Raw genomic sequence first — 15,681 nt, 5'->3', positions numbered from 1 at the left:
CCACACTAACTCTTTCTTGTAACTCAGTTTTTGAGCTAGTTCTGATCCAGCTTCTCTATCATTTATGGGTCTGATTCAAATCCTATCTGATAAGAAAAGTTTATTCAATTGTAAGAACTGGGAGAAGACATTAATATTTTCTTTAAACCCATACATGTATGGTTAGGAAAATAGACCCCACTATACTTGCTGTTTAAAGACTCTTAACCAAGGATCTAGGTTATTTTGACCAGAAACTCAGTCAAATCTTAAGACTGATGAAAGGAGTTTTCTTATAATTCTACATCTCGAGCAACTCACATTTCATATCTGAAAACTAGTTCTCATAGTGATCAATCAGCTATTGTTTCCATGTCCCTTTGATTATTCAAAGACACTTGGGGTTAGGGACATTTCCTTTTTTTTGAAATCAGGATATTACACATGTTTACTCTCCCCCTTCCCTAATATTTCATCCAATTTGAAATCAGATTTCCTAATTTTGTGTTGTTTCTTTGTAATCATTTGACCTTATATGAACAATTATTTTTAATCTTTAAAATTCTGCCTTCCTCTATATCCAGGGTCCATTTTTAAGATAAAAAAGGACTTGTTCCTGATTTGTTGGACAGTTGTCATGTATTTATTTTTTTCCCCAGGTTTTATTTTTTATTTTCCAGGTTATGTGTAGATACAATTTTTATAATAAGTTTCCTAAATTTTGCCATCAATATTCCCTCTTTTTCTCTTACCCCTTCTTCTTCAACAAGATGGCAGATAAATATAGTTGATAAATGGGCTAACATAATTTCATGTTTTGAAAGAAGATATACATTACTTATAGTGGAGAAAAATTAATGGAGGAAAAAATCAAGATTAGCATACTTCCATCTGCATTTAGACTACATCAGTTTCTTCTATTGCAATTGATAGCCTGATTGTACTAGTTTTTAAGTTTCCCCTTCTGTTTAGCCAACCTCTATGCAATTTTTGGACATTGCTGTTAGTTACAAGTGGGAAAAATTGAGATGACTTCTCTATTTCAAGCTATCCATTAGCTTCCTTTATCAGATATTTCTATGGTACCATTTGTTTCTCTCATTATTCTGGTCACCTATTTCTGGAGATGTGTCATATTTTAATTGATTTCCCTAATAATGTGGCATTTAAGCCTAAAAATAAGAATAACAGTAAAACATTTCATTTATATATCCTTTTAAATTTTCAAATCTGTTTTCATATATTATTTGATTCTTTTTTTATTTTAATTAATTAATTTACTTATGTAGAATATTTTTCCATGGTTACATGATTCATGCTCTTCCCCCTCCTCTCTCTCCCAGAACTTATGAACAATTCCACTGGGTTATACATATATCATTGTTCAAAATTCATTTTCATATTATTAATATTTGCACTAGAGTGAACTGTGCATTTTCTCCATCCTCCCTTTTAAACTAATTTCTATTCTCTTATATTTTTCTTCTCATACTTCCTTTTTTGGCGGGTAAGATAGATATGTATGCTCAGTTGAATTTATATATATATATATATATATGTATATATATATATATTTATCCTTCTTTGAATCAATTTATTTTTTATTTAAACCTTTACCTTCCATCTTGAAATCACTCCTGTGTATTGGTTCCAAGGCAGAAGAGTGGTAACAGCTAGACAATGGGAGGTTAAGTGAATTGTCCAGGGTCACACAGCTAGGAAGTTTCTGAGGTCACATTTGAACTCAGGACCTCCCATTTCTGTTTTTTTTAACCATTACCTTCTGCCTTAGAATCAATACTGTGTAGATTTGGAGTTGGGCAACGGGAGTTAAGTGAATTGCCCAGGGTCACACATCTAGGAAGTATCTAGGGTCAAATTTGGACCCAGGACCTTCTAACTCTGGGCCTAGCTCTCAATCCACTGAGCCACCTAGCTACCCCCTCTTTGAATCATTTTAGTTGAGAATGAAGTTCAAGCGAATCACCTCTTATTTTCCCCTCTATAAAAGTTCTTTCTTGCAATATCTTTTGTTGAGATAACCCCTCCCATTATCCCTCTCCCTTCCCCTTTCTGCCAGTGTCACTAGAACAATTTGAAAAGCTGATATTTATACAGCATTTTAAGACTTGTAATGCAATTACACTTCTATCCCAACAACAATGTTAATTGATACATACTAATCTTTGCCCATTCTTACAGATGAGAAAATCAAAACTTGAAGAAGTATATCTAATAAGGTTTTCTATAACCTCCCTGAACAAGTACAAATATGCTGACTTTTAAATCCCTTTGGAACCTAGCTCTTTCCTAATTTTTAAAAAATTTTCTTCATTATTTTAACATTTTCCTCCCCTGTATGCACTTTCTGGACTCCAAGGACTCCTTATTTTTCCTTACATAGCACATTCCATCCCTGCCTTTTCATTGGCTGGAATGATCACCATCACTTTTTGCTTCCTGGTTTCCCTAGCTTCTTTTAAGTTTCAACTAAAAATCCTAATTTCTATGAAAATCATTTCCCAATCCCTTCTTCTTCTCTCTCCACTACTGCTAGTAGCTTCTCTCTGAATTATCTACAATTGAATTTGTTCATATCGTGATGATAAATAATTGCTTGATGTTGTTTCTCTCATTTAAATATGAACATCTCAAAGTCAAGCATTGCTTTTATCTTTCACCATAACCCCAGCACTTACCAGAGTGCCCACCAGCTCAAAACAATCACTTAATATGTATTTGTCAACTTCATTTGAAGGATTTTCCCAGGGTGCTATAGCTGGCTAGTGCCTGCGGTAAAGTATCAATCCATCCCTTCTACTCTCAATTCTAACCAGTCTGGATTAGAGAGTAGAGAGAGATTAGAAGAGAGAAGAGTGGGGGGTTATTACAATAGTCTTCTCAAGAGATGAGAAGGCCGGCTTTAAACTGAGGCAAACATTCTGGTAGGGAAGTAATAGAGACAAATACAAGATTTGCTGACTGCTTTGGAAATAACAAAAGGCACAGAAGATGTCTTCAAGGATCTGAACATGGGTCTTTGGGGAAATGATGACATTCCTAGCAGTGAATGGAAAGCTTAGGATCAGCTGAGGTCTTGAGGAAGATATAATAAGTTATGTTGTATTCAAGCAGATGACAAAAAGAGGTCATTTTGAGAGCCATCTAAAGCAGAGAGTCATGGACTGAAAGGGGACAAAAAGGATCACCAATCAATAAGAAAGTCAGAGATGTGGTATCACAACTGGTTCTAATTTGATACTCAACTCAAATTAAGAAAAAAAAACCTGTTCTCTGAATTTAAGAACAGAGGGCAATGACTGAGAAAGGGAAAGAAACATGAAAATTAGGATAAATCCCTGGAAGAGAAATTAATGCTTCTGTTATTATTATAAAATGAATCCATCCCTTATAAGAACCAATAATGAAATGTTGGCAATTAGGTTTGGGATGCAGATAAATGAGAGAATGGCACAGTCCAGTATGTGAGTAAAAGCTGATTTTCCATATGAAGCTTAATTCTCTCTTTATTATTTGTAATCATCTCTCAATTCAGAAATTTCCCAAAATTAGAATGGTTGAGGGAGGTCAGGTGATAGGAATTATGGAGGGATAAAGGATAGAAAAAGGAAAAAAAAACTCTCCCTTCACCTGATTAATACTCTCTGCATCATTCAACTATGACAATATTTTAATGCCAGTAAAATGTCCAGTTAGTTGTTTTCTATCATTTTATTTTTTAATCCAGAAAGTGCCCTCCATGCACTCTATTAACTATCAATTTTGTAACACAGGAATAGTCCTCATGAGTTTTCTCTTTGCTGCCCTGGCTGAAGAGGCATTCCCTTTCAGCAAGATATTTCTGCATATACTTGTATTTCTGTGCCTAATATCTTAATATTTCATCTCCCTAAAGGCTTTAACAGTCAACCTTTGGAAAGCCTGCTTTGCTGAGTCTATATACTCTTAATCTTTACATGCAAACCTGTATCACTGCAAATATTAACATGAGGAATAAAATGATCTTGTCTAATTTTGCAGACCACCTCCAGTAAGCGAACTCGCACCCATTGGGACTCCAGTTGGTGTTATCACCGCAGCAGCCATCAATCAGAGTATCGTATATTCTATTGTTTCTGGAAATGAAGACGGTGAGTCAATCTCAAGAGCCTGATGCTTATTAAATCTCTGCAAACTCTAATTTTAAGAGAATCTAGGAAATGTGAAGAAAAATATAGAATAAAATGGCTATGGATTTTAAATGTCAACTTATACTATAAAATGATCCAAATTATTTGTTTTTACTTTCATGCCTTTAGGTTATGATATATTATAGTGAATTGCAGGGTTGCCAATTAAGTCCAAAATACCCAAGTCCAAAATACCCAATACATATAGATTCATTCATCCAAGTGCATACATATACAGACATGAGATAGAAGGAATGCTAGAGAAGTCAGGCTCAGAATCAGTAAGATCTTATGTCTGCCACATTGGATGGACAGGTTTTGTAATAAGTCAGCATCTCCAGACAATTCTCAAAAACAAGATGCTCATCTGGGTCAGTTGAAAGAGATTCTACATCATGATTTCCCTCCTGGGTAAAATCACAGATCTGGACCAAAAAACCCTGATTCTACACCCTCAGAAGTATGTTCGCATAATAAAAACAGAGTTTTACATAACTGAAAGCTTTGCAAAATTCTTTGCATACTTTACAAGAAAGGAAACAGAGGCTCTAGGTAGCTAGGTGCCAAGGGCTCCAATAAATAGTAAAGGTCTGATACAAGATTCTATCTAAGGACTTCCTGACCCTTGGCCTGTCTTTACACACATACCTTGTCAGCTTCATCTCAGAAAGTAGCTTGGCAGTGACTCTAGTCAATGTTGTCTTTAGAATCATGCTAGACTTAAATAACACTTAGATATTTACTAGCTGTCTGATCCTGGGCAAGCCATTTAACCACTCTCAGCCTCATGATTGGGGATCATGGTTGCCCTTCCCTTCCAGGGTTGATGTGAAGATTGAATATATTAACCCATGCAAATTTCTTTTCAACCTTTCCAATACTATGTAAATGGTTAGAATTGCTTCCTCTTATGAAACATGAGCTCCAACATATTTAGATTAAAAGACATAGATGGAACCCTGGAGTCTATGAAGTTCAAAAACTCATTTTATACGTAAAGAAAATGTGGCCTAGAGGATTTGACTCATTTGTTCAGGGTTACAGAGAACTTTTGTCTATGGTAGGATTTGAATTCAGGTCTTCCTAACTACATTAAATAACCTGTCTTCTGCACCACTGTCCTTCCTTTTCCTTGAACCCTTCACTTCCCCATGCATTTGCTTACTCATGTCTTAGTCCTAAAGTGCCCTTCTTCATCTATTCTTGTGATATCTTGTTCATCTTGGAAGTCCAATTCCAACGCCTCCTTCTTTACACAACTTCCCCAAACCCTTTGGATGAAAAGGAATCCCCATCTTTTGAAAGTCTGGAACTACTCAAATACTTGTTCATTTAAATTCTTTTATATTCTACTTTATATATTATTGTGCTATATACATAGGCTCATGAGAGCCTAATTATAGAAATAGGGAATAATTCAGAGACCCTTTAGTCCAATCACAGAAAAGTTTGGTGGTACAATGGATAGATTGCCCGGCCTACTTAGGAAGACCCTTCTTTTTAAATCCACATCTAACCTCAGATACTTACTAACTATGTGACCCTGGACAAGTCACTTAACCCTCTTTGCCCCTGTTTTCTCATTAGTAAAATGAGTTGGAAAAGGAAATAGTAAACCACTCCAGAATCTTTGCCAAGAAAATCCCAAATGAGATCATGAAGAGTTTGGCAACACTGAAAAATGACTGAACAACAAAATTTGATCACATTTTATAGATTAGGAAACCAAGGATTATATATCTCCTCTTTCTCATGACTTGTACATTTCTTGACTGCATAGAACATATCTTTAGTATTGTATCCTCACAAACATATGTATGCATTTACACAAGACTGAATTACATGTACACCAGCTCAGAATTCATTATAATATAAGAAACATGAGCATAAGCAAATCATCAGAGAGGGAAATGGCAAACTGCTCCAGCACCTTTGACAAGAAAGCTCCAAATAGGGTCATGAAAAATCAGCTATGACTGAAATGACTGAATATCAAAGGGCATCACTAGGATTACTCACTAAATTGCTTCAGATCTCCCTCATTTTCTAATTTAGTTATTGATAATACAAGGAAGAAGCAATAGGCAAAAATATTTCTGCCCTTTAATCAACTTGATGAGGAGGAGCTTTGAAGTGATGGCATACCCAGAGTCTACCTCCGCACAATTCTCACAGTCTTTTCAGCTTGGTGAGACAGGAGCAGACTTGTACTTGACTGGACTAACCACTGGAACTCAGGTTATCTCCACAGCACATAGATAAATCATACTTTCATATAGTATGTCATCTAGATTTCAACTTTAAAGAAATAAAATAAATATAATTTTCAAGCACCAAACAATCATATGTGGGTGGACCATGAAGACATTGATCCTTTCCTAAAAAAATCTTTATTCATTGGTCTTTAAATCTTAGTGATTTTCTTCTCCCTCTGCCCATTCTCCCTGTTTCTTCCATCTTCTATCCTTCTTCCTCTCTCTTTTCCTTGGGGGTTGTCTAAGGCTCCTGATTTCATCACTGTAGGAAACTGTAGTAGGGGGGAAAGTATTTGCCCTCCACTGAAATGATTCAACAATTCAATTATCATTTACAATCTTAGTTGCCCCAAGACCTGAAGAGGTTAAGTGATTTGCCTAGGGTAAATCATATAATTAGTGTATGTCATATATAGGATTAGAAATGAGGTTTATTGGATTCCAAGGCTCCCTCTCTATCCAGTATGTCCTGTGGCCTCTCACCCATTTAAAAAAGAAACTTTTCTGTCTTTGTTCCCATCCTTCAATAAAGATGTATTAATCATTATTATTACTATTACCATTTTAATATTATTATTCCTTATTAATAATAGTGCAAGGCCAGGTCAGCCATTCAGCAAACATTTATTGTGTTTATTATGTACCAAACACTATTAAGCACAGAAATACAAATACTAGCAGAAAGATAATTGTTGCCATCAAAGAGTTTCAATCTCAACAGAATATGATAGCACATAAAAAAGATGGAAAGAGGGAAGAATGAGGTGCCTATTCTAGGGGCACAATAAAAAAAGTATGGAGAATCCAATGCTCAGCCTAGAGAGAAACATATGTCATGGTTGGCTTGAGTATCCTCCTTAAAACTGAAGCTTTAGAAGAAAATAACCAATAAGAGAAAGGTCATAGCATAGTAAATACTCCCAATGTGAGGAATCCAGGAGTGGGACAAATTTTTAGGGTGAAATGTTTTCTATGTCATGGAAACAAAAATCCAGAGTCAGGAGCTCCTGTACAGGATGGAAGGTGCTTGAGATAAGAACTACCTGTGAAGTTGTAATGCTGTAAGTTGATTAAGGAGTCGACCCTTGATACCCAAGACCAACTTGTATATCCATCCTTCCTGCTCCTTCATTTTTTTCCATTTAAACATCACACTGATTAGCTAGAAGCCACACAGTAGTTTTATGATAAATCACAATTTTGAGGTGAAGGGACTCGTTCCATTGCTTTTATTGATGAGGAAACTGAGGGTATGTAACTTGCCCACATAAGACAGTAAGTAATAAGGGGGAATTTGAACCCAGGTCCTTAATTTGCCTACTATAAGTAAACAAAAAATAATGTCAAATTCACATTATACTTGGTGATGAAACCTGCCTTTTCAAGAAGTTAAGAACTAACATTTCTCTTTTTATATTCCAGATCACTTTGGGATTAACAATGTTACAGGGGTGATCTATGTCAAGTCACTTCTTGACTATGAAACAAAGACAAGCTATGTGCTCCGAGTCCAGGCTGATTCCTTGGAAGTGGTTCTGGCCAATTTACGTGTTCCTTCCAAAAGTAAGTTATATCTATATCTTCTCCAATACTTCCACACTGAAGTCCATTTTCATTCTTAAATAAAGTTAGAGATGACTAGATACTTTGTCATGGTAACTGATGAAATCCAAAGTATATTGTTCATTAATCCCAATAGAAATGCCAATAGAAGAAAAAAATTATTTTGTGGTGTATAGCCGTCAAGGGCAATGGGTCTTATCCTCTAACCACAGTGAGAGAAGTCCTTCACATATGACTTACGTTCATATAACATGATGAGGATTGCAAAGGGACATCATCATATGAAGTAAGTAAGGATGATGACCACTATTTTTATTCTTGATTTGGAAACTGAGGCTATGACAAATGGAATAGTGTTCCCAAAGTATTAAGAGCCTGAGACAGGAAACCAACCCAGGTTTCCTGTCCAGAACTACATTGAGGTGGCACAATGGATGACTGGGATTGAAATCAAGAAGACCTGAGTTGAATCTAGCCTCATACTCTAGCTATAGCATCCCAAGCAAATCACTTAATCTCTTTTTGCCTTGGTTTCTGCATTGTAAAAATGATCTAATAATAATGCTACCTACCAAAGTTGTCATGAAAATCAAATGAGATATTTGCAGAAAAATGTTCAGATTCCCCATCATGATATAAATACCATGATGGATAGTTGGATCTGTTATTTTTTTTAGTTTCCAGTCATTCTTCAATCAAATAAGCTGTTTGTTCTGGAGGCATAAAGGTGGAGAATGAGAAGGAGATATTTTGTTGTAATGATAGTAGTGTTATTAGTATTAGTGATAATAGAACCATTACTACTAGCTCTATTATTACTACTAAATACTACTACTAGTACTACCATGGCCACCACCACCACAACTACTACTATAATACAAATATTACTAGTAACACTGCTACTATTATTATTATGACTACTACTATAACTACTGTTACCATTCCTACTACTACTAGCATTAGCATTAATACTACTACCACTCTAACTACTATGACCTACTACTAGTAGCAGCACTACTATTTTATAGTACTACCACAAAAACTATTATGACTTCCACTAGTAGTAACACTACTACCATCACTATAATTACTATTCCTACTCCTCCTGCTGCTGCTGCTACTACTACTACTACTATTACTATAAGATGTCTAGGACGTAGGATAAATTCTGTTGAAGAGAGATTAAGATGAAAAAGCAACTAATTCTTGGCACATAGTAGGTATTCAATAAATGTTGCTGATGGAAAGGCAATGACTCTGGTTATGTTAGAGATCTTTAAACAAAAGTCACATGGCCAGTCCTATGGTATATTTTAATGGTTTGATTTTTTCTCATTTTATGGCTACTGAGGTTTCAGTTCTCTAACTTGCTGATTCTGGGTGTAGCTGGGGTAATGTAGAAACAAAAGCCATGAGAGTTAAAGACTTTTCAGGAACTGAAGTTGGAATGGAGAAGACAATTATAAGTCAAGCACTAATGAAATAGGGAAGGAAGAAGAAAGACTTGGAAATCCCTAGATGTCAGCAGCAATGATCCAAACATGAGTGACTTTAAATCAAGGAATATAATTATAAGTTATGGTGGAAGTAGGAGCATCTGAAAATGTCTATGAAGTAAGAAGGATTCAATGTAGTCATAGGTTGATGAATTTATATTCAGAAGAAACCTAACATGTCATTGAGTCTTGCTTCTACTGATTATAAATTAAGAAACAAGTCTAGAGAGGTAAAATATCATATTTTTATTAATACTAACAATACCTAGCATAGTACTTTAGTACTTGAATGTTTGTAAAATACTTTACATATATTAATTCTTTGGATCCTTATTGGACAACCGGTATTATTATACGCATTATATGTTTGATAAACCAAGACAGAAAGAAATTAAATGCATTGGTCAGCATCACCCAGTCAGTGTCTGAGACAGGAATTGAACTCAGGTCTCCTTAACTCCAAGTTCAGTATTCCTTTCACTTTGCCACCAGGACCCCAAGGACATACAGGAAACACATGACAGAGATAGGATTTGAACTGTGTCTTTCAAAGCTATAACCAATATCAATTCTCCTGTTCTATTCCTTCTGACCCTGTGCTCAGGGACTGAAAGAAGTTAGTCTTGGACAGGGTATCAAGACATTTGGTGTCTTTCAAAGAAAGGTATTTTTAGCAGCCCTCAGAAAAGCTAAAGAATGTGAGGTAAAGGGGAGCTTGTTAGCAATAGAGTTTCAGCTAGTCAAAAAGGGAAGGGAAAGAGGATGGAGAATGGGAAGGCTAAAGGTAAATTGACTCTGGGATATGTTTACTACTTATTGCACTCTATTTCTTAACTCCATCCCTGATAGTCCTAGGAATGAATCCCTCAGGCAGATGTCAGGTTGGAGCTGACCCACCATTGTGGTAAAGGATTTTGCTCAAAATAAGTGTGATGGTCATAAGACTCTTGGGATAGAGAGAAAGAAGTCTGAGAAGTAGGAGAGGGCATGGGTAGGCAACAGGGGAAGAGGATGGAGGTAGGAAGAGATTTCTTCCTGTCTTTTCTCTCCTATCTAAATCTGGGACAAAACCCCTCCCTACTCAGTGCTATTTCAATCCCAGCGCTGGATAAAAAGTCCAACTTTCCAATATCTGATGCTGATACATGCACGGCCTACCTGAATTCTCATTTATGTACTAGGACCAAAGTGTGGAAGCATCTCCCCACTAAAGAAAAGTAAGGAATTGAGCTCTGACCTCTGGAATGGCTGAAGGATAGAACCAGAAAATAGAGCACATCCTGGTAATGTAGATAGAAATAGACCCTTCCAGGTGACATGGCCCCTGTTGGGTTCACAGAATCCAATCATGCACAGACTTTTATTTATCTAGTCTCTAGTGTATTAAGAGTGCTGCTGAGGATTCAAAGATGAATAAGAAATGAGTCCCTGCCTTCCATGGCTGAATAGACTACCAGGATAATTAGAGCATGTTTACAAGATGGTATCATTAAAAATGCAAATGTTTAGAAGAGAGGGATGAAAGAATGCTCAAGGTCTAAGGAAGAAGAAAGAAACTTTTCAGATGTTGTCAAGAAGGAAAGTTTCAGGAGAAGCTGGCATTAAGCAAAGTTTTGAAAAATGGATAGGATTTCAGTATGCTGAGATGGATGGAGGCCATTATCCTGGCATAACAATGGTGTGAGCCAAGGCCCTGGTAAAAGGAAGTTCACATTCTTTATGGCTGTCTGTGGCAAAGATAATAAGGAAAGTGGTATGAGATAAGGCGAGGGAGGGCAATAGGTTGTATCTAAAGTGGAAATGGTCTTGAGTGCCTTGCTCATGAGAAGAGCTTTTATACTTTATTTCCTTGGTAAAGGCAATCCATTGGACATTTTTTTGTCAGTGGAGTGACATGAGCAGAGCAGATCATTTGTCTGCCAGAGGAACATGGGATGCTGTGGAAAAGATAGGTGAGAAATTTAGCAAGTTACTACAAGGATTTCACAAGCCGAATGTTTGCTGAAATAAATAATCTACCAGTTCATAGACGAACTTCTTTTTTCAGTACTTGCTATGTATCAGGTACTAGGTGCTGGGGGGTGGAGTGAAGTGGCCCCTTCTCTCAAGGAGGTTACATTCTTTTGGGTTTAAGTTGCATATACAATACACAGAAAAGAAGAAACAAAACACATAAAATAAATGCTACGTATTTTCAGGGGAGGTGAATGGCAGTAACCACTGAGAGTCTTGGAAGGAAAATCCTTTTGCTGGGCTTTGAAGGAAGTTATGGATTCTATGAGGCAGACAAACAATGACATTTGATTCAAACTATAAATACTTAAGGAGAGGTCCTTTCACACCCAAATCTATGAAGTTAGGCAGATATACAGACTTTTCAACACTCAGCTTTGGATTGAGAAATAATGGATGCAGCCACACAAGAGATAGATATAGAGTGGAGTGAGATTTAATGCAGAAAAATATGAAGCTATGTATGAACCAGCAGGACTCAAAAGTCATTAGTTCTGGGAGGTTTTTCAAACCCTGAGCTAGCAGCCCATATACCCACACTTCCTTCCAGGCCCTCTTAGATGCTTTGATTGCTAGGTATTGGCATGGCTCATCAATATACACACCTGGAAATGTATCGCAACATCGGGTATCATAAGGGTTTCATATGTTTCCCCTTAGGAAATGGATTGAAAAGTACTGGCATAATTGCCTAGACCAATGATGGCAAACCTTTTAGAGGCCCAAGTGCCTAAAATGCAACCTACATACTGTATGTGAGCCCCCTGCCTTACCCTAGAAAAGGGAAGGAGGAAGCCATTCCATTGGGCTGCTGGGAAGAGGGGCCAGTGATGGGAGGATGTTCTCAGGTGTTGTGGAGAGGATGAGGGGAGCAACCTCCTCCAGCACACATGCCATAGGTTGCCCAACAAGTTTTTCTAGTTCCCACAGCACAGAAGTCTACAGACCAGCCTATACTCTGCCATCAGAGTACTTTTTCAAATTTAATTTCTACTGATTTTGTGAAGTATCTAGAAAAAAAAGAGCATTATGTCAGGATAGGGTCAGAATAGAGGAAGAAGTTTTGGCAACTCTATATAATTGTGCCTTCTCTGCTCAAAAATCTATACCTTGTTTAAAATGTTTAAATACTTAATGGATGAGTTTAAATACTTAATGGATGTGTGTAAAGAATGATGGAAGGTAATTCATAGAGAAAAGAAAGAAACAAAATAAAATTCAAGATAGGAACTCTTATTGCTCAATCATTTCAGTTGTGAATGATACTCTATGGCCCTATTTGGGGGTTTCCTGGCAAAGATACAAGTGGTTTGTCATTTCCTTCTCCATAACTCATTTTATAAATGAAAATGAGATAGAGTGAAGTGACTGGTCAAGGGTCACATAGATAGTAACTGAGGACAGATTTGAACTCATGAATATGAGACATCTTGGCTCCAAGCCCAGAGCTTTATCCATTGTGCCACCTCAATGTCTTAAAATAGAAATATATAATTATCATATAGATTGTTAATGGAGTTAGGACAGGATTTACAGCTTCCAGGGGTATTCACAGGCTATTAATAAAGTAGCTATCTATCACAAATGCCATTAATGAAGGAATGCCAATATAAAACACTCACCTAAATACATACAGGTAGCATTAGCTTATTACGGAAAAAAAAGAAAATCCAGAATAGCACAAATTTTCCATACTCTGATGATGGAATTGGATAAATTAGAGAAACAAAAAGAGTGAAGTTAGACATTTGAATAGAGTGCAGGAACAAGTAAATTGAGTAGACCTTCAGAGAGCATTGATTTGAAAAAAAGAGAGGATCTACTTTTATCTGCCACATTTTGGAAAATAGTTTGCATTAGATAAAAGACATAAATTCACATATGAAAATGTGAAATACTACATATTGTGTTCCATAATATGTTAAAAATAGTTATCAAAAATAGAAATGTGACCAAAACATATAGGCCCACGTAGGCAATAATAATGACTTGCTGAATCGTGCTTCAGTTAAAGAACACACTCTAAAAATAATAAATTACAATGAAAATGATTAAAACATAAATGCAGAATGTGAACATTTATGGTATATTGCCAAAGCAATACTTACAAGCAAATGTTTATCCCTAAACATTTATGGGAGCAAGAGAGAAAATGAGAAAATTAATGAGTTCAATTTGCAGCTAAATAAACTAGAAAATGAACAAATGAATATATCAAAAGCAAGCAGAAAAAAGGGTGAAGTTCAAGTAAAAGAAGACATGAATGTGAGAGACTAGAGGAATAACTGAAGTGATAAATAAGGCAAATGGTTTTAATATCAAAGACATTTATAATTATAAAATATGATCTAAAGGAAAAGAAACATGGAATAACAAACATCAAAAATGATAAAGGAGGAATTCCAAGACTGCAAAATAATATTTAAAAATTATCAGACTGTTCAATTGAGTTATATACAAATAAGTCAATTATTTAATTGGATTTACATTTTAAAACACAAGATATGCAACTTGTAGAGATAGATCAGAAAAATAAGTCAATTTCAAAAGTATTAGGCAGATTTTTCAATGTATTTACAAATTAAAAATAAAAATATCAGGTCCAAATCTATTTATAATTATGTCTTGTTTTAAACCCCTTGTTTCTATATGTTAGTAACAACTATAAGACAAAAGGGCAAGCTAGGAATAGATAAATGATATTCTTAAATAATAATCTCTGACTTGCTCAGGGTCACATCGGTAGGAAGAGTCTGAGTCCAAATTTGAAACCAGATCTTCTGGACTCCCAACTGCAGATGCTCATTCACTATGTCACCTAGCTGTCCCTAATTATAACTTTTCAAATACATAATCATCTCAATACTATAATAATAAGAAGACCATAGTGTTATACTACATTTTCACAATGAGGCAAATGCCTCACTTGTCCCCAAACCTGGAGAAGTTATTCCAGAAAATAATAGTTAAGTGCCAATATAATAAGTGAGTATTGCTATAAAAATAGTAAGCAAAATGCTGGAGAATGGACTTTAAACTTATTTCATTTGCTCCAATTAACATCTGGCTATCTCTTTCCTTTGGGAAAAAAAGTATAGATGGGGCTGGAACATCTCAATTCTGCTCAGTGCCAGTATTCTTTTAGCCTAAAACTCCTTGTTGGTAATAACTAATGGAACCCTTCAGGGGTCCCCAAACTACAACCCACTGGCAACATGTGGCCCCCTGAGGCCATGTATTCGGCCCCCACTGCACTTCTGGAAGGGGCACCTCTTTCATTGGTGGTCAGTGAGAGGAGCACTGTATGTGGCGGCACCACAAAGTGTGGCATCACTCATGTACAGTACTACTTCCGGAGACATAATCCTTTGTGTGGTGCCTTAGAATGAGGCATTGCCCAAAGGATTATGTGGCTGCACAATGGAAGATATCAGCACGGTGACCAGCAATCTAGGGGAGAGGATTCCTCACTGTGTATACCACTGCCAGGGTTAGGGTTAGATTTTTATAGTCTGGCCCTCCAATGGTCTGAGGGACAGTGAACTGGCCCCCTGTGTAAAAAGTTTGGGGACCCCTGACTTAGACCATAGACCACTAAATGAAAACAAACTTTTCCTAAATGAAGAGAGAGATTAAATGAGGACCACCAAGCACATGCAGTACCAAGGATAATCTAGGAATGTGTGGTACAGTCTACACTTACAGAGCCATTAAAGTGGCTCTCATAAGGATGTTAAATATTAATGAGGTTATTAAATATGAAACATAACAACTGTAATATTTTCATTAATGTGATATTAAATAGTTTTAAATCATAGAACTGAGAATCAATTGAACAAAGTAGAGCTATTTAGCCTGGAGAAGAGAAATCTTAATTAGGATTTATTTGATAGCTGTCTTTGAGTAGAACTTGGGACTCCCAATTAGGTGAAGGATTTAACTTGTTCAATTCAGATTCAAAGGGTAGAACCAATAGCAATAAATGGAAAGGAAAAGATGGGCAAAACTTCCTGACATTAGAATTATCTTAGAGTGGAATGGACTTCCTTGGCATGTCAATGGACTTCTCCTTATTAGAATGATTCAGATGTGTCTGGATGAAGCCCTGTGTAATAGAGATTATGATGGTCTCATTCTCTGGAGTCACAAGGATGTTACACATGCACACACACATACATGTGTGCG

General features: G+C 36.2%; 1 protein-coding gene across 2 annotated transcripts in view; it reads left to right on the top strand.

Annotated features, from left to right (window-relative positions):
- The window catches only part of PCDH15 (protocadherin related 15), a 1,570,906-nt gene that overhangs the window by 1,439,799 nt on the left and 115,426 nt on the right, over window positions 1–15,681 (top strand). For both annotated transcript variants that reach the window (XM_056795634.1, XM_056795629.1), the window contains 2 exons: window positions 4,021–4,130; window positions 7,847–7,987. In XM_056795634.1, coding sequence (XP_056651612.1) covers window positions 4,021–4,130; window positions 7,847–7,987 — 251 coding nt within the window. The remainder of the gene's footprint in view (window positions 1–4,020; window positions 4,131–7,846; window positions 7,988–15,681) is intronic.

Source organism: Monodelphis domestica, chromosome 1 (assembly GCF_027887165.1).
Source record: "Monodelphis domestica isolate mMonDom1 chromosome 1, mMonDom1.pri, whole genome shotgun sequence".
NCBI lineage: Eukaryota > Metazoa > Chordata > Mammalia > Didelphimorphia > Didelphidae > Monodelphis > Monodelphis domestica.
This window is presented reverse-complemented; position numbering and strand designations above follow the sequence as displayed.